General features: G+C 46.5%; 6 protein-coding genes across 27 annotated transcripts in view; 4 read left to right on the top strand and 2 right to left on the bottom strand.

The window, feature by feature from the left end:
* LOC125979266 (disabled homolog 2-interacting protein) overlaps positions 1 to 2,621 on the top strand; it is a 38,725-nt gene extending 36,104 nt beyond the window's left edge. For all 13 annotated transcript variants that reach the window (XM_049737288.2, XM_049737286.2, XM_049737289.2 and 10 more), the window contains one exon: positions 78 to 2,621. In XM_049737288.2, the coding sequence (XP_049593245.1) occupies positions 78 to 245 (168 nt within the window). In that variant the 3' untranslated portion in view covers positions 246 to 2,621. The remainder of the gene's footprint in view (positions 1 to 77) is intronic.
* A 100-nt stretch (positions 2,622 to 2,721) lies between these two features.
* Positions 2,722 to 7,778, bottom strand: ttll11 (tubulin tyrosine ligase-like family, member 11). The gene is made up of 10 exons (XM_049737322.2): positions 6,961 to 7,778; positions 5,787 to 5,886; positions 5,585 to 5,718; positions 5,211 to 5,513; positions 4,657 to 4,941; positions 4,337 to 4,432; positions 4,158 to 4,270; positions 3,813 to 4,031; positions 3,632 to 3,738; positions 2,722 to 3,552 (listed from the first exon to the last, which is right to left on the bottom strand). Exons 1-10 carry the CDS (start codon positions 7,363 to 7,365, stop codon positions 3,227 to 3,229), a joined length of 2,088 nt encoding a protein of 695 aa, XP_049593279.1. The 5' UTR covers positions 7,366 to 7,778; the 3' UTR covers positions 2,722 to 3,226.
* Positions 7,779 to 8,662: 884 nt separating this feature from the next.
* Positions 8,663 to 15,388, top strand: ppp1r26 (protein phosphatase 1, regulatory subunit 26). The gene is made up of 5 exons (XM_049737311.2): positions 8,663 to 8,855; positions 10,149 to 12,943; positions 14,589 to 14,691; positions 14,816 to 14,872; positions 14,937 to 15,388. Exons 2-4 carry the CDS (start codon positions 10,221 to 10,223, stop codon positions 14,870 to 14,872), a joined length of 2,883 nt encoding a protein of 960 aa, XP_049593268.1. The 5' UTR covers positions 8,663 to 8,855; positions 10,149 to 10,220; the 3' UTR covers positions 14,937 to 15,388.
* Positions 15,389 to 15,429: 41 nt separating this feature from the next.
* Positions 15,430 to 16,961, top strand: mrps2 (mitochondrial ribosomal protein S2). The gene is made up of 4 exons (XM_049737437.1): positions 15,430 to 15,599; positions 15,786 to 15,872; positions 16,086 to 16,206; positions 16,310 to 16,961. The coding sequence occupies exons 1-4, from the start codon at positions 15,575 to 15,577 to the stop codon at positions 16,854 to 16,856; spliced, it is 780 nt and encodes a 259-aa protein (XP_049593394.1). The 5' UTR covers positions 15,430 to 15,574; the 3' UTR covers positions 16,857 to 16,961.
* Positions 16,962 to 17,191: 230 nt separating this feature from the next.
* Positions 17,192 to 21,818, top strand: part of LOC125979306 (uncharacterized) — an 89,367-nt gene continuing 84,740 nt past the window's right edge. For 8 of the 10 annotated variants that reach the window (XR_011087964.1, XR_011087965.1, XR_011087966.1 and 5 more), the window contains exons 1-4: positions 17,320 to 17,382; positions 18,158 to 18,182; positions 18,405 to 18,587; positions 18,894 to 18,965. Coding sequence is in view for 1 of the 10 variants with exons in the window: in XM_049737419.2 (XP_049593376.1) it covers position 18,182; positions 18,894 to 18,965 (73 nt within the window). In the remaining 9 variants the exon portion in view is untranslated. Of the gene's footprint in view, positions 17,383 to 18,157; positions 18,183 to 18,404; positions 18,588 to 18,893; positions 18,966 to 21,818 lie in introns of all 10 variants that reach the window. The other 2 variants (XR_007485282.2, XM_049737419.2) reach the window with 2 other exon arrangements.
* On the bottom strand, positions 18,009 to 21,736 carry dipk1b (divergent protein kinase domain 1B). The gene is made up of 5 exons (XM_049737374.1): positions 21,595 to 21,736; positions 21,081 to 21,194; positions 20,807 to 20,914; positions 20,505 to 20,672; positions 18,009 to 20,321 (listed from the first exon to the last, which is right to left on the bottom strand). The coding sequence occupies exons 1-5, from the start codon at positions 21,658 to 21,660 to the stop codon at positions 19,509 to 19,511; spliced, it is 1,269 nt and encodes a 422-aa protein (XP_049593331.1). The 5' UTR covers positions 21,661 to 21,736; the 3' UTR covers positions 18,009 to 19,508.

Here is a 21,818-nt window from a genome sequence, read left to right as displayed (position 1 = left end):
ATTTCACATTCAGAAAGTCTTGATTTGGATTCCTGGTTAGATTCTAGCTTTTTTTTTTTTTTGGTGTCTCCGCCTAGGAGAAGCGCATCGCATCTCTGGACGCGACCAACGCTCGTCTGATGAGCGCCCTGACGCAACTGAAGGAGCGCTACAGCACGCAGTCGCGCAACGGCATCTCGCCCACCAACCCCACCAAGCTGCAGATCACCGAGAACGGTGAGTTCCGCAACAGCAGCAACTGTTAGACGCCCAAACAAACTCAAACCGGGACCTACGAGAGAAACGTTTTCTTCACACCTACGGGAAGGGACGATCCGGACCCCGCACGAGGCGGACTTGGAAGGGTCAAGGTTCCCCGGATGGTCGCAGCTTGTACATACCCGTCTGAATGTGTACGTACAAAAAGACAATTTGACGACCGGGGGGACGAACCACTACGTCTTTTTTTTTTTTTTTTTTTTTTTTTTTTTCCTTCGACGACTACTTAACACTCCAGTCGCTTGGCTAGCGTGTTAGCTTCAAGTTTGTAAAGAACCGACCGGGAGCTAAAAATGACCTCTCAGCCACACGGACTGAACTGGCAGTGCACTTTGTGAAAGCTTGGTACATGCAACGCCTTAAAGCTAAGGATGGCAACTTTATTCCACAGCTCCCGATTTCTGCAAAAACTTTAAAGAACCGAGGAGGAGGAAAAAAAAAAAAAGGCACAATTATATTCTGTGGATTTGTAAAGGATAGAGCTTGTACAAACGTATATGTAAGATGTAAGTAAATGAGATTTATGTGATACTATATTGATGCAATTTAATATAGATGTATGCATTTCTTTTTTGGGGGGCTTCTGGACTACACACACACACACACACACACACATGTGCGGGCGGCTATATTTGATAATGTCAAAGGTAAAAAGCAGACTTGTATTTAGGAGTTTTATTTTTATGCGTCGAAAAATATGACTGACGAGAGCGCGCAGGTTTTCTTGCAGCAGCTGGATGTTGCGATGACGGACGGATGTGCTATACACTGGACTGGCCAGGCCACCGAGGAACGGACCGTTTCTTATCCGTCTGATATTTTCCGCTGCAAAAATGGCGCTTTGTTGAATATGGCCTGATTACCCTTAAAACCGTACCACCAAACCTCCAAACCTTACTGTAAACTTTTAGCTCCTCATACCCAGTTTTATCCTTGACATGAGTAGAAAATCAAAAATGTGAAGTGGTTTTGTTGAATTTTCTTTCCGGGTTTGACCTGAAACATGTGTCCAACCAAATGAGTGAAATTGGATAATTGACCGCAGCGTGAAAGTGTAAAAACAAAAAAAACGTTGATATTAATTTTGACAGTAATTTTTTTTTTTAATCTCGCGCTCAATCTCTGCTGTACGGTCATCCTGGGTGTTGTAAATACAAACGAGCACCGCGAGCAGTGTGCTGCTATCGTTAGCCAAAACAAGACGGGCCCTTTTTTGTGTGTGTAAGTGGGAGGCTGGGGGGGGGGGGGGGGTCACATTCTTGAGATTGAGATTGGCGAGCACAATCGTGGCTTTCTCATGGCTCAGAGGTCTATGCACTTTTACGTTAAGTGGCTAATGTAAGCTTTGTTTTTTTTATGTGTTAACTAAAGAAAAGGGAGCGCTAGGACTACGGTTGTTATTTGTAAAACATCAAAATAGCGAGCTAAGAGACTATGCAGCTTTTTACACCACCTTGTTTTTTTTTTAAACATCAGTTCAGCATTATGAGATTTCGCAAAAACTTTAAGATCCTCGTTCAAGACCATTTCTTTTTATTTTATCTTTTTCTACGTAGACAACATGACTGTAATGCCCGAGTAGGGGAAATATTTTTAAAACTCCTAAACAAAATATTTTTTTAAATATTTTTGGTGCCAGAGCTTAATAGGTGAATATAAAACATATTACTATGAAATAGATATTTTCAAACCACCTAATTCCACTTGCTCTCCTCAGGACTTTTTTTTTATTTTTTTATTTGCCTAATATATCAAAAATATTTAGGAATGAGTGATCAACAACTATTGCATTATCTAAGTCATTCTTATTAACTGTAGATATTGCTACCATTCAAATCTTTTTCTTTTTTTAAATGCACATTTTGGTGTGCCAAACATTTGCATTCTTTGCTTGGTGGCCAAAAAGTTGCACAGTCTCTCATTCAAATAATAATTTAAAAAAAAAAAAAAAGTCCAAAAGTCGCAATGCTGTCTTAGATGCTGCTTTCATAGATGAAAGACACGCCTCTTTTTATTTGAAAATAGCTAGGCTAGGCTACGCTAAGTTAACACAGCCAAGTTTACAGTCAGGAGAAGCTCGAAGATGAATCAGCTATAAATACAGCAAAATATGTTGTATGTTTTCTATGAACCTGTAGAAAATACGTTTTGTAAGTATGTTGAAAGTATTTGTTGAAATTTGTTCTTTATTAGGCTTTTTTTTTTTATTTTTTGGGGGGGGGGTTGTCATTTTACTTTTTGGCGGCAAAACGTGACAAAACAATAATGTACAGAGAACCTTGTGTTGTCCAAATGTGGCCGTGCAACGTATGTACATTTGCAACAAGACCTATTATTAAAGTTTTATTTAGCTATATCAAGAACCAGTTGTGCCCCCTCTTTGCCTCAAAAAAAGCAACACAATATATTTTAAAATGGCACTTTTTTTTTTCTTATTCAAAAGGAAGGGCTACAAAACAAAGCTTGCCGTGCATACAAATCTTTATTTGGTCAAAGTTTATTCTCTGTTAGTGGTATCTACTTAATTTCCACGACAAACAAATCCAACAGCTGCCCACTTTGAAATATCTTGGCATTCAAATAAAAAGTTAGCTCAATAAGCTCTAGCTACTGTCCAATATTTTTCCCACCATTTTTTTTGTTTTTATTTTTATAGACGCATGCATACATTTGTGTGCAAATGTGTCTTTGTGCAAAATCAGAGGTGACCGTATTAGAGAGCGCAGGGCAAACGTTTGCGCTCGAGGGCCACATTTGGCTTTCAGACGTACGTCCTTTTTTCTAACAAATGGCTGCAGCCGGTTTCGCCTCCTAACACAAATTCGTTAAATGTTCATTGTTTTCTTTGTATTTACACCAATTCAAAAATTATTTAATAAACTCAATGAAAAAATAGAGAAATAATATTCTTAATGTAAGCTGCCCCGTCTGGCATGCGGCCCCCGGGCAAAGGCAAGGGCGAGCAACGTCAGTTTTCCACGCGTGCCTCTCGCGAGCGAACCTTGGCTCTGCGGCAGTCCTGGCTTGAGGCTCGGCGCGCCGGAGGTGCGGCCGCGGGTGAGGGCGGGGCCTGCCCAGGTTGCTGGAGGTGGGGCTTGGGCGCCCCCGCACCGCCACGGGACGCCGCCCGACCGCAACTCAACGAGCGGCGCTCTTCGGGGCCCGACGTGGGCGACTCCAGCTGGGCCTCGCACATATCCAGGAGGGACGCCGCTTGCTGTCGAGGTGTCTGCGTCTTGAACCTGCGGGCCGCCAGATACAAGAAGGCCTCCACAAAAGCCGGCAAGCCCATGCCTGGAAAACAAAGAGTGCACGATATGTCCATCACTTATGCTTTGCGATATACGTTAACATTACGCGTCCTTCTCTTTACCTGCTTCCCGAGAGTCGGGCAAAGATCCGGACCAGCGCCGCGCGATGTCAATATAGAGGATGTCAACCGATGCCATGGTGAAGTTGCTGCTACTTAGTTTACAGTTCCTGCAGGACACATAAGGGCACCATTTATGTTTGGTTATTTATTAAAGAAAAAATATAGATGAAAAATGCTGCACCTGATGAAGGTTCTGAAGGCGGTGGGTCCGAGGCGCATGTTCCCTTTCACGCCAAGGAAGCGGACAAAGAGGGCGGCGATGCGCTCCACCAGGCGCAGGTAGTTGAACTGCCGGCTGTACTTGGGGTACACCTGCTTCAGGCACGGCGACGGCACACCGTCGGGATGCTTCCTGACTTGGCCGTCGCCCGCCGCCTCCTCCCCGCCCGCCGACCGCCATCTTCGCAGCACATGTACAAAGAACAATTCAGATCCCGCAAAACATTTAATAAGAATGCATTTTGGGAGGTTTTGTGCATTTTTTAAAGAATGTCATTTTGAGAGGGAAAAAAATGTGTCTACGTACGAGGACGCCCTCTTGAGTCGGGGGTCCATCAGGCGCAGCGTGTCCCTGATGACGGCCACTTTGACCTCCTCGTCCACCGGACTGGGAACGCATTCAAACACTCCCGGCGACACCTGCAACACAAACACGGGATGTGACGAAGAGCCGGCCGGGGAGGACGAGGGGCGCGCCTCGCGTACCTCCTGCTCGTGCTCGATGCGCATACTGGGGTTGGCGTTGACCTCCAGAAGGATGGGCTTCAGGTTCTTCATCAGGAGGATATCGAAACCTAAGATCTGGCAACATCAGAGTGTGGTTGGTATTTTTTGCATTTTTAACGTTGCATTTAAAATTAACCAAGTCAAGTCAATTGACTTTTTGAGAACGTCTGAGAGGGAGACTTTTTGGCGGAACAACACTGCCGCCTACTGGTGCTTAGTCGCAGTTGCGGTCTAGCGGGCTTTTCTGCAGCCATTTTTTGACTTGAGTTTGTATTTTTGCAGCAATGCGAATGGTTCACCTGGAAGCAGGAGGGCCCGGGCTTCCCGGGCGGGATGTCGGCCTGGTAGTAAACTTTGAGCTGAGGCACCACGGCGACGACGGTCTTGATGACCAGGGCGATGATGTCCGACCAGACCCTCTTGACGTCCACGCCCTTAGCGGCCAGCCGCCGTAGCACACTGCTCAGCGTGCGCTTGCTGCCCGTGCTCTGGCTTTCCGAGTGCACAAAGTTGCCGCTGTGCACGTTGAGCGAGTAGTTGGTCAGGTGCATGAAGACCTGGCCCAGGTTCTTCTGGCTCGGCTCCTGGTGCACAACAGCGAGGCGTCCTTTCAGGTGAGCGTGAGCAGGCGGGGGCACTTTAGCTTTCATGCTTTTTTTTTGTTGGCGGTCCTTCTCGTAATATTATTGATGAGTCCAAACCATTGAATGACTGAACAGCATTCAAGTAGAATTGTGGGCATGCTGAAAGAATGGCGTTGAGTATGTTTGAAGCGCTTTGCTGCCATCTTGTGGCATCAATACGCAATTACAAAACTTTTTGGGCAAATTTATAAGAAGGGAAGGCGGCACACCTGGTAGGGCTCGGTGCAGAAGCGCGTCAGGCCCTCCTTGGCGATGTAAATCTCCAGCGGCTCCAGCGACTTGAGCAGCACGTAGAGGCGGATGTCGAACTTGAGCTTGTCCACCAGCAGCGGCTTGCCGATGTACTCCTGCACCACGGCCTGCCGGGCCTGCGCGCCCGCCGCTATGGCCGGCGCCGGCTTCAGCTCGGCCGGGTCGCGGATGAGGTAGATGCCTTCGCCTTGAGAGCCGCTGTCGGGTTTGACGATGAAGGTGGGGTTGAAGGTGTCGTCGCACTCCTTCACCATGCGAAGCTGACCGCGGAGAACAAAAAAACCCAAATGAAATCCAGCACGACACCGATAGAAGTGCCTTTGGCGCTCACCTGCGCGGAGAACTGCTGGTACTCGTCGGGCAGGATCCAGGAGCGCGGGTAGAAGTCGTACTCCACGGGGAAGAGCTCCTCCATAATGCGCACGGCTCGACTCAGGTTGATCTTGCGTGACATTTCCAGCATTCCTGTGGCGCAGACAGGGTTAGGACGGACACGCATTCCGTCACAGGGCAAAAGAAAGTCCTTTCAGTACCTGGGAACTTGTTCACCTGGCCCGACATGATGTTCTCACTGTCGTGGAAGGAGACGCCGTGCCAGTAGATGTCACATGGAGCTCGTCTTCCGCTGGGAATCTGCAAGTAGGCATTGGGGGTTAATTAGGACAGTCAAGCGCATAACTTGCGTCCACACCAGAGCGGCAGGATTAGTGCCCGAGTTTGTTCTCTTGCAAGGATAAGCTTGCATTGAGCTGTGAAAGTGACACGATACAAAAGGTGCCATAAGACTCAGTTTAGGATTATTTGGGGGGAATCAAAAAGAAAGTTTTGGACACAATCATGTAGCAGTAGCAACCAAGTGTCCGTTCATGTTGAGCATGAAAGGTTGCAGGAAAATCTACAAAAGAGAACCTTTGCTGTGACATGAGTAGTAGTCGGCCATTTTATATTGATTTGACATCGCCGCCAATTGTGCGCTTCCTGGCACGACAAGCACTTATTAGATATCGTGCACTTGGCGGTGTCGTCCTGCTTGGCACGAGCCAACTGGACTTGAGCATGAGGATGATCCCAGATGGAATTATAGAGGAGCATCCCATTAGTGAGTCAGCATGCAAGAGGAAGGGAGGCGGAGGTGGGGGGAAAATGGATGGAAAAATGTCAAGTGCCGTTTCACTCACGGCTTGAGTGATTCAAGGCGGAACTGCGTCACTGTGCCATTTATATATAAACATAAGTTTAGAATTAACGATTGAACATTTGTTTTTCAGCGTGGCCTTAACAAACTACCTCCGTGACCATAAAAGGCGTTGCCGCTGCTGTCGTCATGCCAACAATTTGGCTCATTCACAGTTGCCTGAAAGAGGACTTAGACGATTGGATTAAAGTCAAGCTTATCATTTCCACTGTTGGAGAGAGTGCCATATGGCCCAAGAATCAGATGACACCAGGACGGTCCTGCCAGTGTTTGCACAATCCTGCAGATGGACTTGAGTTGGAAGGGAGCAGCGATAGGTAACTTGGGTCCATTGCACGGTCACAATCACAATGGCCGATCGGACTCAATTAGCGGCTTCGTGAATATTTAACAAGCAGGCGCAATCGGGTTGCAAGTAATCCCCAAGGTGTCAACACCTCTCATGCTAGAACTATTTCTCTAAATGAATCTTTTCAGTTCAAAATGTCAAATTTCCACTTGATTGTACAAACCTCCTTCCACTTGAGCATCCTGATGCTGATCTTGACTCCCTCCAGGGAGGTTTTGGCTTTAGAAGTGTCCACTGTCACCAGCTTCCTCTTCTTGCCGTGTTTGTCTCCATCCTCCTGGGCGTGGATGCCAGTCGAATAGTTCCCGTTTGCCTCCCACTTGTCCCCTACCACTTTCCCGATGGCTCTGACGGTGACCCGATGTTGCTCACGCCCTCGTTGGTTAAGATTCTCCCCGATCTTCATCTCCTCCGTCCCCGGAGTCCGGCATTCTGGGGCGGGTACTGGGAGGACGGGAACCCCTGAAGCATCAAGCAGTACCGGGGAGAGGGGCACCAAACACTCGTCCTCTTCCCCGCACTGTTCAACATCAAGTCGCTGCACCGTACCGCCATGGCAGTCGCTCATGATGCTCGACGCTGCAGGGCCGGGTGCAGCCGTAACATCAACACGTCCAGTAATCCGACACCAGCGGACCGTAACGTCTCCTGCATTGCTGTCTACTCCGGAGCGGTTGCAATTCAATTTTTTTGTGAGGTGGGGAGGGAGGGGAGGCTCAGCTCAGTGCCGACCACCGAGACATCTCGGGTTATGTAGCAACGCTAGCTAGCGCTAACAATTAAATGCATCAAGTTCCATACGTGACACCCGCTGTTGACACTAAACGGGACGGGTACCGAAAGGTTCGATCCGTCAGTGGAGGCCCTCACTCCCCGGCTCCGACCCAACACCGCGCCACTATGAGGAGGAGCAGCAGCAGTGCAGCTGATCGCCGAGCAGCCGCTTCCAGTCCAGGAGCCGTCTGTTTGCGCGTGCGCGTGCGTGTGAGGAGGGGGCAGTGTTGCATTCAGAGATCCTCGTTAATACCGTCACGACTCCCGTAGTTTGCCTGCGGACGTTTTCTCCAGTTCGCGTCATGCTGTCACAGAGCTCTAATAATGTTTCTATTAATATAACTGTCTAATTATAAATATTTAAGCGTATATATAACTCTTTCGGGAGTTGTGCTTCATTCAAACTCATTCCAGATGGTCCAAAGTAACTGTGGGTCTACTTCCCGATGGTATTTGAAGGCAATAATTGGGATGCCACATCTTTAATTTGGTATCCACCTTTTGCATGCGAATTAAACTGATTGACAAAATATTTCCCTTGCACAGCACAAATACTAATATCCAGTAAGTATTGTACAAACAAAATATATAAATCAATAAATATTAGGTGCATGTAATTCCCCTGACGTTGGCATGCATTGCAAATATGCAATTTTGAGCTAAACTCCATCCTGGAGGATGATCATTTGAGCAAGCCTCCAAAACAATTCCAGCCTCAGATAATTTGCTTAACCTTTTTTTGACATTTGTGATTCATGCAAGCGAGAGACAGAGTGTGTAACAAGTTGAACAACATCTAACTTCATTATGCAATAAAAATCGATTTGGGATATGTTTGTCCCATTATTTTAGGTAGGTATAAACTTTTTATTCAGGTAAATAGGTGCTCTTAGGTACACCTGTACCAAGTAGTGATCTAAAATACAAGCCTGCTTGAAGATAAAACCTTTCCATGCCATGTCAAAACTTAATTTACATATATTACAAGATATAATACATTGTTTAGTATTTTAAATTGAGTTATTCAAATATTAAATAGCAGCCAACACCCGAATGGTGGTGGAAAAAACTGGCCATATTTGAAAGAGGTCTTTTCGGCTGCAGCCAGGCGGCAGCCGCCTTTAAGGGGGCTTGTCCGCCCGCCAGTCGGTGGAGGGCGCGACATCGAGAGCCACACGGCCGGTACTCGAGCTCGAAAGACGGCCACTTGAAACATCACCCCCGCGGTGTTCTGCACCCGTGAGTTCGGATGCGTACTCTAAGCATTTGCTTCATTGTCATCCGGTAAGTTTTCGTTTTCGCCTCTGTGCGGTCTTTTTTTTAGTTTTCCAAACGTGGCATGCTAGCCGATCCTGGGGGTGTCAGTACAAAGGCTTTCTCAGCCGGAGAAAATGCCGGGGCTGCGGCAGCCGGGAGGCCCCGCTCCCGCCTTTCGACTCGCCGTCGTCCTTCCCCCACCATCACCACCTTCGGCGCCGGATTCGCGTACCCCACCGTAAAGTCGAATAACATGTGTTTTAACGACATTGACTAGGCTTTTTGTCACTGGTTGACAACCGCAGTCCGCGCCGAGAAACATGGTAGCTGCGCGGCGTCTCGTAGCTGCCCCTCGCCGAGCAGTCGAGCCCTCGACGCCGCTAGAGTATGACGAGGTGCTCGAGGGTTGCTCCGTGGCAAAACATCCGGGGTGGTGGACATGCAGCGCCATAAGACGCCGTTCATACGTCGCCTGTTTAACTTTCTTTCACGTTTTGTGTAAAAACGGGGAGATTTCTTCTCGTTTTTCACACGCTTTTCCACGTCAACTCGTTGGGCTCCTCGGGCGAGTCATAGCCGCTTGGTGCAGTTGGTTTCCGGCCGCTCTGCGGGGTAGAAGCCGGTCATGAAAATGCTTCAAACTCGGGCCCTCTCTCTGCCAGTTTTGCCTTTTTTGCCATTCATTTGTCACCGAAGAAGGAGTGAAAGTTTGAATCTTGTGGTGTTTGTCTTTCTGACGACTTGAATGTGCTTTGCATGCCCCGGTCGCGGTGCTGCAACATCGGCCGCCCCCGGCCGGCTGCTGGGTGGATGAAACTCGCCGACTTCCATATTAGCATCCACTGCATGTCGTCTGGGGGCATGTAATGGAGGAACATTTAGCTCTGCTTTAAGCTATGTTTGACTACTTTGTTGAATTTCAATTAAAAAAGTTAAATACTGGTGGTGACAGGTGCATCCGTATTTTACGTCCCTGAAATTCCAGAACATTCTTACTAAACAATAGCGATTAACGATAGTTAAACCAGGATTTACATGAGCAAAAAAATTAGCAAACGCCTTTCCATAGCTAAAAAATATATTTAATAAGATGGCAACATGTTATTTTGCCCGACACTGCTCAAATTAGATTATGTAATGTCAATTCCTCAGTGTTATTTGCAATATGATATTGTCAACAATGCACAGTTTTATAATATCTATGTTTCGCAATATATATAAAGAGATAAAGGACGATACAGGACTCTGTGGTAAACTGAAGACCCTCTGTACATGTCCACATTTTGGCTCAATTGCTTCTTGTCTTTGTTTTCTCCTCAGATTGAACAATGTGACACCAGAAGGAGGAAGCTGCACTCCCAATGGTCCACAATCTCCCCTCACTCGAGTAGAATGTACTTAATGAACGTGCCCACTGTCGCGGCGCCTCACACCGAGTGGAGAGCATGCGGACGCCCCGTAGGCTTTAGCATTCCCGTCTGCTTCAATGACTCGGACACGGAGTTGTCCACCGGGGGTTCTCCTATCGCAAACAAGGTCCAGATGATCATTGAGAGCCTGAGGAGCAGTCAGTCCTCACTCGATATGAGCGACCAGGTGGAGGGCAATGTGCTTCAGGGGCAGGACGGGCCTCCCCAGGCCTGTAAGGCGGCGGTGGACTCCCTCGTGGTTGCCAAAACAAAAAACTGTTCAACCGATGTAACGTTCAAGGACGGTGACCAGAGCAGCGATAGCGACGACTCCGTGGACAAAGGAATCGAGGAGGCCATCCTTGAATACCTGAAGGAAAAGGATGGCCACAAACGCAAGGCCGAACCTTTTGTCCCATCGTCCAGGCAAACCGTTCCTGAAATGAAGTCGGAAGGCCAGGCCTTTTCCTTAATGAGAAGCCACCTTTCCAAAAGTGTCATCCAAGCCACACAGGCAACAGCGCCCGTTAAGAAGTACATTAAACACAAGGCCTCGCTTCACGAGGCCGCCGTCGGGAACTCCGAGTTGGCTCGCATCATGATACGAGATCAGATGACCAACAAGTCAAACAGTGTGGTACGGAACATCAAAGTGGAAGACGCTTCCGACGACTCCAGCGACGACGGCATCGAGGAGGCCATCCAGAGGTATCAGCTGGAGAGGACTGAGCAGCAGACCAGGGGGGACGCTTTCAAACCGCTCGCCTCCGTGGAAGAATCCGACTCCTCCAGCGACGACGGCATCGAGGAGGCCATTCGCAGCTATCAACTCGAACAACTCCGCGATAAGAACGTCCCCAAATCTCAAGACAAGCTAGCGCCCAATGCCTCCGGAAGCGCAGGCCTTGGCAAACTCAAAAGGAAAAATAAACCAGCGGAGAAGACAGCAAATTGGGTGCAGCCGCCGTTTCCGATTCTCTTGGATGACTCGCTCAATGTCAGCCAGAGAAGTGAAGGTAACGGTTTTCATCTGTTGAGAACCGAAAACTTTACGGAGCGGCCGGTTCCGGTCCTTCCCAAAGCCAATACCACGGCCGAGCTGATGTGCGCCGAAGCGATACTGGACATCTCCAAAACGGTCATGCCGGAAGCCTTCGCGTCCCATCTGGACATGGGCCCAAGTGGCTGCGCCCTCGCCATCCCCGCGCCACTATCCACAACTCCGAAGCAGGAAAGCGACGGAAGCTCGGTCGACAGCGAAGATGGGATCGAGCAAGAGATTATGAAGTTTCTCGAGCAGAAGGCGCAAATGCTCCAACGTCCACCCGAAGAACCGTCGACGACGCAAGAAGTCACACAAAAGAAATCCCAGAGGTTGTCCTTAACAAAGAGGCGCAAATCCAAAGACGACAAAAGCTCCAGCGCGTCCTCCATAGGTTCATCGACCAATCCTCTGAAGGCACAAAGCCCACCGGAGGCCTTGGAGAGATCGACGGAGAAAAGCGGAGACAAGAGCAGCTCGCTCGACAGCGACGAGGATCTCGATACGGCCATCAAAGCCCTTCTCAAGACCAAGAAGAAGTCCAAGAAGATGAGCAGGTCAGAGCGCGATTCCAGAAAACGCCCGACGGAAAAAGCCGAACAATCGCGAGCCGCCGCCAAAAAGGCAAAAGTGGATCATTTAGCCAAGCTTACCGTTTTGAAAAAGGGCCACAAAAGGAAAAGTGATTCACCAAAGAGGACCGCTTTGCCAAATGCGTCGCCAATCATTAAGCGACAGACGAGCCGCGGCGAGAATGACGTCCGAGGTCATCCGCCCACGACTGCTCTGCAGATAAAAGAAGATAGCAGCTCGGTAGATAGCGACGACAGCATCGAGCAGGAAATTCGAAAGTTCCTCGCAGAGAAGGCCGAGAAGGTCTCAGAAAGAACAAACGACGACGCGGAGGCGCCCAGGAACGGCACCGCGGATTGCGCCCCGCTGCCACGTGACCTCGAACAGGATGATCAGCTGGCTGAAATTCCGACACAAAGCGTCAATACGTCGGCTCCGCCTCAAGACAAAGCCGCGCCCTCCGCTCCAGACAGCCCGGCGGTCCTTGCGGTCACCCCGCAGTGGTCCTGCAACCCCAGAACTTCGCCGTGGTCGGGCCGAGCTGAGCAAAAGCCAGTGACACCCGCGAGGGTCGACGACGGACAAACCGAAAAGGTCTCGGCTCTGGATCAGTCCATCAAGTGGCGCCAGAGCTTCGGACTCCCCATCGTCGACCCCAAAAATTTCAACCGAACGTCATTTCACATTAGCACGTCCGCAACGAGAGCCAGTCCGTCACCGGCGTCTTTAGGGAAGCCCAGCGAACTCAAGCCCCCCACGCCGGCCTCTCTCTGGTCCTCGGCCAAACGTTCGTGGTCCACAGACAGAACCCCGAGGGCCCCCGTGACGAGCGGCGCCTCAAAGCCCTTCGCCGCCGACGGTTCGGCCGGGCAACGTCCGGGCGCGGCCAGTACGGTGCACGTGCCGCGCGACAAGAGCGTGTTTGTCGAGCTGGAGTCGGGTCGGACCAACCACGTCCAGGTGCAGAGCAGGCAGAGCGATGAGGGAGAGGCCAGGGCAGACCAGAGCAGAGCCCTTCCACTAGAGGGAGCTGATGAGAAGTTTATAGATGAGTCAGAAGGTGAGACTCCAGAGAAGAAGCAGAGCACTTTGTAAGTATCTTTTTTAGTCCCACACGGCGTCGTCATCTGTGTTCTTGATTTGCATTATTTAAGTTTTACCACCCAGGACTCTGGGGGAAGTTTGCCGATGACAACAACGGTGTGTGTTTTGTGCCATGAGATTACCAAAAGCAATACGGCCACATTTTGGTCATGCAAAAAATAAATAAATAAATGGCGCCAGAGAATCTCCAAATGGATCGAATTTATTTTGAAATATAATCATGTTATTGCGACCGCTTGACGAGATGCTTTTGAATACATTTCACCAGTTTCTTGGGGGAAAAAAAATAAATGTGCAACATTGTCTTGTTTACGCTGAGTTTAGGACAAAAGTCTTGGGTCACCATTAGCTCTGTTAGTCACACGGTCAAAGAACACCAATTGTCAATTAAAAGGCTGCCCAAATTTTCTTAATATTAACCCCCCCACACACAGACATTTTGATCCAGTTCAAGTGGCGGCCATTTTGTCACAAGACCAGACACCACTCAGTGACAACACTGCTAAGTTTTGACCCAAGACTTTTGTAGCAGTCGACCGATGTTTGAAAGGCAAGGGAATACATATCGACTCGAGTGGGAAAAAAAAAAGCTCGGGGAGACTTGACATTAAATCAACGGTGCCTTTGTAGCAGCATTAACCGCAGATTTGTAACCTTTCAATATACCCGACTTTCGGTATTTACGACCAACAATTGTTTATTTTAGACAACCGCAAAATTATTCACGTGCTAGGACGTACCCGTCTTTCTTGTCTTTTTTTTTTTTGGTTTGACAGTTGGCTTTATGTGGATTCCACACGATTTTTATGACATATTTGACTCTTCACAACCTTTGCTTTTAAAACTGCAAAATTGTTCATGTCAGCTTTTTTTTTTTGTTTGTCACTCCAAGACACGATTAATCGACATCAGTTCCACGCAATTGGCAATTTCTTGGGATTTCTGCTACTTTTGAGTTTCTCCTTTTTTTCATGCTAACCGCATGCATTCACGTTCTACCAACATGCCCACGTTTTCTTGTCAGACATTTTCTTTGTCACTTCAAGACACGATTAATCAACTGTCGACTCGTTTCCATACGGACGACCGATTTCTTGACATATCTGATGTTTTTTTTTAACAAACTTTGGCCCTCTTTGACTCTCCCAAAACGTGCTTCACAAACTGTCAGTTGTGCGCATTGCATTTTGCAAAAACTTGTGCTTCTTTGTAGCCGCCAGCCAGCCAAGATTCGCGAACTCTTGCATCCACGTTTTGCTTCTTAAGCCACTTTGTCCGTGGCATGATTTCAATTCGCCTTTTTCAGCACTCTGTTCTTCAAAGGACTCATTGCAGTCCTCTCCACTGTCATTTTTCGTCTTTCTGACTTTTGTCCCCAGCAAAAAACAAAAACAAGGCTATTTATTTTTGTTTATTAAAAAGAGAAATACTGAACATGCTGTGCATTGCCAGTCTTGTAAATATTTTGTATGAACTCTTTTTCTCCAATTTTCAGTATCCTTTGTGTTCAGTTTTAATGCTGTGTCTTTTATCTGTGTAATAAAGAAAGCGCAATCTCAGCAACAAATTGGTTTTCTGTTCTGGGGTGGGAAGGGACGGGTCGCTTTGACGTGCTGTGACTCGCCCATGCAGGTCCTTGTCGTACACCCTGGACCCCGGCATCGTCATTCGGCCGTGCATCGCGCTTTGCTCGGAAGAACGCAGTATCATGTTCCGCAATAGATTCAAGAACGAGGTATCCTTTTTTTATCCTTCTGTTGTGACATTGCAACAAAAGCTCCACCACAAATCTAAAAAAAAAAAGCAAATTTCTTTGTACCTGATAAAGTCTATCTTGAAACCTCCTCACCTATTTGCAGACATGCAAGATGCCGAACGTCAAAAGAAGGTTACAGTTTATTCCGGTGCACAGGTAGGTCATGTGTGTATGCGTATGTGTGTTTTTCATTGGTCCAAATCATGTCATCTTTTTATAGGTAGATGGACGAGAAAGCGGAACGTGTTGTACCTGTTAAACATGTTGAAGAAATGGTTGGTTTCATTTCTAGATGAATGTCACTGTTGCACATTTGTTGACTAGTGGGGGACAAAAGTTTTCTCTTCCCTCCGTTAACGTTGTTGTGTGTTGCCTTTCAATTGTTTGAGGTGTCTCTTGTTTACATTTGTTACTGTTATATGATGTGGTCAATGCTTGTGTCTTGACATTTTTCAGACTAATGTATACCTTATTGCACGTTATTGTATTATTAGAATATTACACATTTTTCTGATATGTTTGGGGGCTAATATCCAGATAGAACAAAAGTAATACTTTATTTTCAATTAATCTAAGAATCCATTTGTATTGATAGACAGTTAATATTCTGCTTTTGGGTGAATATGGTTCCCTGGGCACTATGACATAAAAGTTGATTAAAAAAAGTTTTACAATGGTTAAGTTATTTATTGAATTGTTAGAACGATTTAAGAACGCTTTAAAAAAAAAAACAACGAGGTGCAATGTTGGACAAAAACCTGCGGGAGGCAACAGTGAGCCAACTATCAAAGGTTGCCATACAAGAAGAAGAACGCAAAAGGACGCATGCGCACTGCGCTGACCTTCCGTGCTACTATCAAGCATGGCTGCTTGTACATTAACGAGAGGTATGGTATTTATTTAAACTTTTAACATGCATCACTATTTTTAACTTTTGTGTGCGTGCAAATTTGCTTGGTTGGTCGAAAAATAATGGTAAATCCGTGTGTCGGATTGCTCGGTAGACAGCGTCACTTGTGTCATAACGCTGTCAATTACTACGATGCCTAATTTGCAAAAATATTTTATTTCAGGGCTATGGAGGCTTTTACGTCATCATAATTGCAATTATTCCACTGCAGCGTCCATCAAATTACAACCTCAAAGCGACCAAGTCTCGGGTAAGCCTTTGATGACTAATATCACGAGTTGTAATATTTATATAGTACATAATATCTATTTGTATATATTTAGTAGTACTGTGAAGGTTTGTGTAAACTGACATTACTGGCAAGTGGAATTATATTAATATATCTATTGTTTTTGTATTTTTTTTACAACCCTCAATGTTTGTGTACTCTATATAAACAAAGTTGTTTTTAATATTATTGCAGACGATATTATGAAGCTTCCCCTAGAGAAACCAGATTTTTTCCGTGTCTCGGAACTTTTCACAATCAAAGACTTGTTTGATGCCAGAGTGCACCTTGGCCACAAAAAAGGATGCAGACACAGGTGAAGTCATGTCAATGGTTCTGCACAATCATTTGCAAAAAGTTATATTTTATCATCTTAAAAAATAATGCATACCAACATATGGTGAATTGCATTCTCGCAGGCTCATGGTCCCTTACCTGTATGGCTGCCGCTTGGAGCAGGACATTCTGGACTTGGACCAGACGGTGGAACACCTGCGCCTGGCCCTCAACTTTACGGCGCACGTGGCGTACCGCGGCGGCGTGATCCTCTTCGTCAACCGCCGCCGCCAGTTCGGCCAGCTGGTGGAGAGCACGGCACGCGAGTGCGGCGAATATGCCCACACGCGCTATTGGCAGGGCGGTCTGCTCACCAACGCCCACGTGCAGTACGGGACCGGTGTACGCTTGCCCGACCTCCTCATCTTCCTGAGCACACTTAGCAGCGTGTTCCGCTCGCACGTGGGCCTGCGTGATGCTGCCAAGATGAACATCCCCACGGTAGGTGTGGTGGACTCCAACTGCAACCCCTGCCTTGTCACTTACCCGGTACCCGGAAACGACGACACGCCCGTCGCCATGGAGCTTTACTGCCGCCTCTTCAAGATGGCGATCCGGCGAGGAAAGGACAAGAGGAAGCAGATGGAGTTGCTCCATGGACTGACAGTGCCCAACTCACCTGGCCCGTGACCCCCTCCTGTTTATCTTGGATTAAACAAAAGACCCTAATCATCACTCATTTTATTTTCACTGTATGTATGGTGTTGATTATTAAAAATAAATTCATTATCCATGCCTTGTTTTTTTTTAAATCTGTTTTGGATTATTCATAGATCCCTGGAGGGCTGTTTAAACTTTTTTAAATTTATTTAATGAGTAATGAATTTAGTCTTTTTAATTTAATTTTAAAAAATCCGATTATTTTTATAGACATTGGTGATTGTGATCCACTAGAGGGAGGCAGAGAAATGGCACCACTTTGAAGCAGCACGTCAAACGAAAATAAATTATTAATGGCTCAGGCCTTACAATAACAAATAAGCATTGTTTTTATAAAAAATACGTAACTGTACTGTGTATTACGCAGTGAAATCCTGCCTTAGTTGAAAAGCAAACTACGGAAACTTTGGTCACTCCGAGTTGCCGTAGCTGCAGGCGGGTTTTTTCACACGTTCCCCTTGTCAATCACAGCTCATCAAGGGAAGCCGAGCAACAGGTGGGTAGACGTCGCCATGAAGTCCTCAAAATATATCAAATATCACGTTTTCACGCACGCTTTTCTCTTAAAAACTTCTCTATAAGTATCCAGAAATGTTTATCTTACATTTGTGCTTATACTGTACATGTTTTGATACAAGTTTGTAGTGTTTCCTTTGATCTCTCGAGCTAATGAGGCTAGTGCTAAAGTAGCATTATTATCCAGTTAAAATATAAACTAATTTTTTGGAGTGTTTTCTTTTTGTGCCAATATGTGATTATTTGACTTAAAAGTATGTAACTGTAAAGAAATACAGTCCAATAGTTAAATACAGTTTAACTATTTTGTCAGGTCGTTCGAGTCGAACGCAAGTAGTTGTCGTAAGGATTATAACTAAAATTCAAATCCTATTTAATGAATACAAGTCGGTAATACAACAAAGGGAAGCTTATGCACCCCAGTTATGATGAAAAATATAAAAATATTCACAATAAAGCAGCACCTTGAAATTTGATTACCAATTCTAAAAACAGTACAGATTTAATTAGCTAGGGATAGTTATTCATATTAACATCGAATGACCTTTTTAAATATAAAAAAAAACTCTGACTCATTTTAATTAGTAATGAGAGGGTACTATAATCAAAAGTAATAATATATTTAATTGACCTTTAATGACAGCAACATTGTAAATTACTTTTTACCCTTGATAAAAGTAAAACATAATATGTGAAATCAAACAATTTTTAAATACAAACAAAAAGACAAACATTTTGTTTTCTTGTGTTGACAGTGTTGTGGGCCCAGCAGAGAAGACAGTAAGTACACAGCAATTTATATTATTACTCTGCCCATTGAGACGCAACTTGGGCTCCGATGCCTTTGTTTGTGCATTTTATGGGGCAAAAAGCATAAAAAAAGTGACTCACGATTGCTCGACGTCATCCTTCATTGGACTTTGGGTTTGGAACCGAGCCACACATTCATACACACTTTTATATGTCATTTTTTTTGCCACACTTTGTCTTATATCTTCACAGATGCTACGACGTCAGCTTATTTTCTCATAAAGCATTCAATGATAATTTTGAAATCTCCTACATCAACTCCATGTGGTTGTGTTGGGAGAACCTTTACAGAATATCAATACAGCAAATATATCAGCTTTGCCTGTATTGCACTCCGTGTGGAATGCTCAAATTGATACCAGGAAAAAGACAAAGGTAATTGCAACATCATCAAATCAATACAGAAGTAACACTGCTAAGTAAACTGCAAAAATATCTGTATCAACAATGTCTCGTTAAAGAAATACTGTCAGTGTGGGCAGATCCCAAAATCAATTTCCAGCATATTTTGATCTTTTCACTTTTTAAAAAATGAATGCAGCGACATTGAAATGGATAACGTTTCTTTGTTGGCCCTCAGAGGACTTAAAAATAAACACTGAAAAGTATCAAGTCAAGTTTTTAATCACAGCTGATTGTCACCAACTCTGCTCACTCTTCAATGTATTTTTCATTTTGCAGTGGAACCTCTAAATATTCAATGTCCGCTTTTTCATCCGGAGCAAAGGAGCTTGAGCATCATCATCTCCAAAGGTAATACTTTTGTTATATTATAAAACATTTATCTGAATAGACAACATGTCATTTTAATATTATTAGTATTTTATTATTATTTTAATATTATAATTTAGTATACAAAACTGTTAATATGACAATGTAAAACAAATAAAAGCTCATTTTTTGTCCATTCATTGTCTCATAAGTGAGTTCGGGTTAAAACAATCAAATGTGTTAACTGTGTAGCCATTCATACAACTGAAAAAGCTTTATGTTCAGCTAAACTGTAAATTGCGACAAGCTTATCATATCTTCAGTATTGTCAATTCTGTGTGCTGTTATGCTGGGAGATGTTTCTCATTTACAAGACGTGCTTTGACACACGAACAGTTCGGAACGTTTTAGAGGTTCCACAATACAAAACTGGTAGTGGGCGAGTTGCATTTGTCCATTTTGTTTTGCAATACTTTCCCTTTGGACACTATTTACAGGTTACTTTAGTCTTAAATGATGATACAAGTATCAAGTCTTGGTTTACTACGATCCCAAATTGCAAACAAACAGAGGGCGCATTGTTGTTCAGGAGTACTGCGTGTTGGAGATTTTCTTCCACAGCAGGGTCTTAAGGTTGTTGAGTACCAGCGAATGGTGCACCTCCATCTGACTCGCCAGCCCGGTGAGGGTGACACAGGTGTGCAGCTGACGCTCCAGGTCCCCCTGCAGTTCAGGCGGCGCCCCGTAAAGCAGGAAATCCTGGAGCAGGGCGCATACCTTGGCCAGGTTGGGCTGGACCACTTCGGCGTTGCAACGCTTAGCCAGCCGGTCGCAGGTGGCCGTGCAGTCGCGGCCGTACGTGCAGTCGGCGTTGGTCTCGCAGCGCCGTCCCTTCAGGTGGGCCCGCACCGCCGCCTCAGAGGCCACGGCGCGCAAGTCGGCTATCTTGCAGTCGTACTTAGCGTTGTAGCCCACGTGACGCGGGCTGGCGTCGCAGATCAGGAAGCTGCCGTAGGGCCCGTGGAAGACCTCCTCCACAAATTCCAACAGGCCGATAGTGATGCGCGCCCGTCGGGGCCAGGCCGGGGCCAGCCAGTGGTTCAGCCCTGATACCAGAGCCCCCGGCACCAGAGCCTGCAGGTAGGGCGGCACCTCCACCTTGTAGAGGGAGGTGTGGCCCAGTGGCTCAGTCACATAGAGGTCCCCGCAGAAGCCCAGCAGTTTTGGGGTGTGCTCCTTCTCCTGGAGGGCCACCATCAGGAGGAACTCGTTGACACGGAGGAGGGCCCAGATGGACTTGGCCTCCGCCAGAGACAGTTTGCCATCCTGGTTGATGTCCGCCAGTGAAATGATTCTGTCCACCAGGGCGCTCAAGGATGGCTGCTCCCCGAAATTTTCCTGCAGAAGATCATTTAGGGTTAGGTGTTATCGGGTATGATCTCACCACACCCTGGCCAGAATGAAACCACAGAAGCCGGAAGAACAGCAAGACAGGCTGACGCCAGAAGTTCATTATGCTGTTCTCCCGCCTCCGGAGGAAACATCAGAGCCGTAACGGGGGCAGGACGGACGACGATCCACCTTGAGGAAGAGGTGCAACATCTCCTTAAACTCATCCATGGAGGTTCCACGTGTGGGTTTATCGAACAGGCTCTTCTTCGGACGGGTCGCTGAATCGGGACCGCCGTCGGACTCCTCGATACCGCACTTGATCACCACCGGCCTCTCCTTCCAATGGCCAGCGTACACCTGCAAGGGCGATGATTTCAAATGTCTTTCTGAACCACGGAATGTTTTTTTGATGACTGTCCATACTGCTACTTAAGCACGGAGCCCGAGTACTAGCTCTGCCTGTCCCGGTAGATGGTGGAGGGTTTCGGTACCTGATGTTTTGAGGAGGTGGACATGCAGTGGCCAAGCGTCAGCGTTTTCTGTTCACACAGAGCCTTGCAGGATGACCCGGAGATGACGCCTCTGCTGTAGTGGTCACACTGACACAGGAAACAGGAAGTCAGCCACGGGAAACAGACAGGGGTGAGCGAGGACATGGCCACCTAAGTGTTTTGGGTCTCTGGTGGAAGGAATTAGTATCTATTTTTACAGCCCTAGGGAGATTCCCCGACCGACTTAGTCAAGTTAGTATTATTGTGGACTTACGATGACCGCCTGGCAGACGTGTCCGCGGCACAACTCCGAGTAGGAAGCGTACTGCATGTAGAGCACCCAACTGGCCACCAGAACGCCCAACCAAACCAAGAGGAGGTACTTCACCTTGACGGAAGGCAGAGGGATTTGTTTTGTAAGAAGATAGAATATTCTACACACTCTTACTGTCTCGTATTGCTATATTTTCAGAATTTGTTGCCATTTTGAATTTTACAATTATTTTTGTATGAATATTAAGAGTGAAATTTCTAATGACATAGTTTTAACTTTGATCTCAAATACAATTTTAATGCATTTTTGTTCAATTATAATTGTTTTTTTAATATAGCCTACATGTCACATTGTAACAGTGACTATTAGCGATTATAAATGTTTAAATTCATGAGATGTTGAGGCATGCAAAACCGAAACTTGCTGCAGTGACTTTGGTGCAGTGACGGATTGATCGATTCATCGGACGTGACAGCGCACGTACATAGTGAATGAGGTGCACGGTCAGGTGTACCTGCAGGCCTTTCGATAGAGGGCAGAAGAGCAGCAGATGAATGAGCCTCCGCAAAGCTCGGGCCATGTTGTTTGAGAACCGGGTCGCCCCCCCTCTCGCCCTCCCCTCCACTTTTCTTTTCGATCCGACTATCACGTCCTCTGTCCGGACGCAGCCTCGACACCGCAACGGGGGCGGCGCATGTCTAGCAAGCCGCGCTGCATCTTATCCATGCAGCGACACCG

This window comes from Syngnathus scovelli, chromosome 13, assembly GCF_024217435.2.
Source record: "Syngnathus scovelli strain Florida chromosome 13, RoL_Ssco_1.2, whole genome shotgun sequence".
NCBI classification, from domain to species: domain Eukaryota; kingdom Metazoa; phylum Chordata; class Actinopteri; order Syngnathiformes; family Syngnathidae; genus Syngnathus; species Syngnathus scovelli.
This window is presented reverse-complemented; position numbering and strand designations above follow the sequence as displayed.

What these genes read in the sequence shown, in the direction of transcription:
- ppp1r26 (XM_049737311.2), top strand. Translation starts at nt 10,221, where the DNA reads ATGTACTTAATGAACGTGCCCACTGTCGCGGCGCCTCACACCGAGTGG. An exon ending in GAGAAGAAGCAGAGCACTTT is followed by an intron (nt 12,944 to 14,588) that starts GTAAGTATCTTT and finishes TCGCCCATGCAG; the next exon opens with GTCCTTGTCGTACACCCTGG. An exon ending in GCAATAGATTCAAGAACGAG is followed by an intron (nt 14,692 to 14,815) that starts GTATCCTTTTTT and finishes ACCTATTTGCAG; the next exon opens with ACATGCAAGATGCCGAACGT.
- mrps2 (XM_049737437.1), top strand. Translation starts at nt 15,575, where the DNA reads ATGGCTGCTTGTACATTAACGAGAG. An exon ending in TGCTTGTACATTAACGAGAG is followed by an intron (nt 15,600 to 15,785) that starts GTATGGTATTTA and finishes ATTTTATTTCAG; the next exon opens with GGCTATGGAGGCTTTTACGT. An exon ending in TCAAAGCGACCAAGTCTCGG is followed by an intron (nt 15,873 to 16,085) that starts GTAAGCCTTTGA and finishes ATATTATTGCAG; the next exon opens with ACGATATTATGAAGCTTCCC.
- dipk1b (XM_049737374.1), bottom strand. Translation starts at nt 21,660, where the DNA reads ATGGCCCGAGCTTTGCGGAGGCTCATTCATCTGCTGCTCTTCTGCCCT. An exon ending in CTCTATCGAAAGGCCTGCAG is followed by an intron (nt 21,195 to 21,594) that starts GTACACCTGACC and finishes CCTTCCGTCAAG; the next exon opens with GTGAAGTACCTCCTCTTGGT. An exon ending in CCACCTCCTCAAAACATCAG is followed by an intron (nt 20,673 to 20,806) that starts GTACCGAAACCC and finishes TCGCCCTTGCAG; the next exon opens with GTGTACGCTGGCCATTGGAA.
- ttll11 (XM_049737322.2), bottom strand. Translation starts at nt 7,365, where the DNA reads ATGAGCGACTGCCATGGCGGTACGGTGCAGCGACTTGATGTTGAACAG. An exon ending in TCTGCACCGAGCCCTACCAG is followed by an intron (nt 4,942 to 5,210) that starts GTGTGCCGCCTT and finishes GTTGTGCACCAG; the next exon opens with GAGCCGAGCCAGAAGAACCT. An exon ending in GCATCGAGCACGAGCAGGAG is followed by an intron (nt 4,271 to 4,336) that starts GTACGCGAGGCG and finishes TTTGTGTTGCAG; the next exon opens with GTGTCGCCGGGAGTGTTTGA.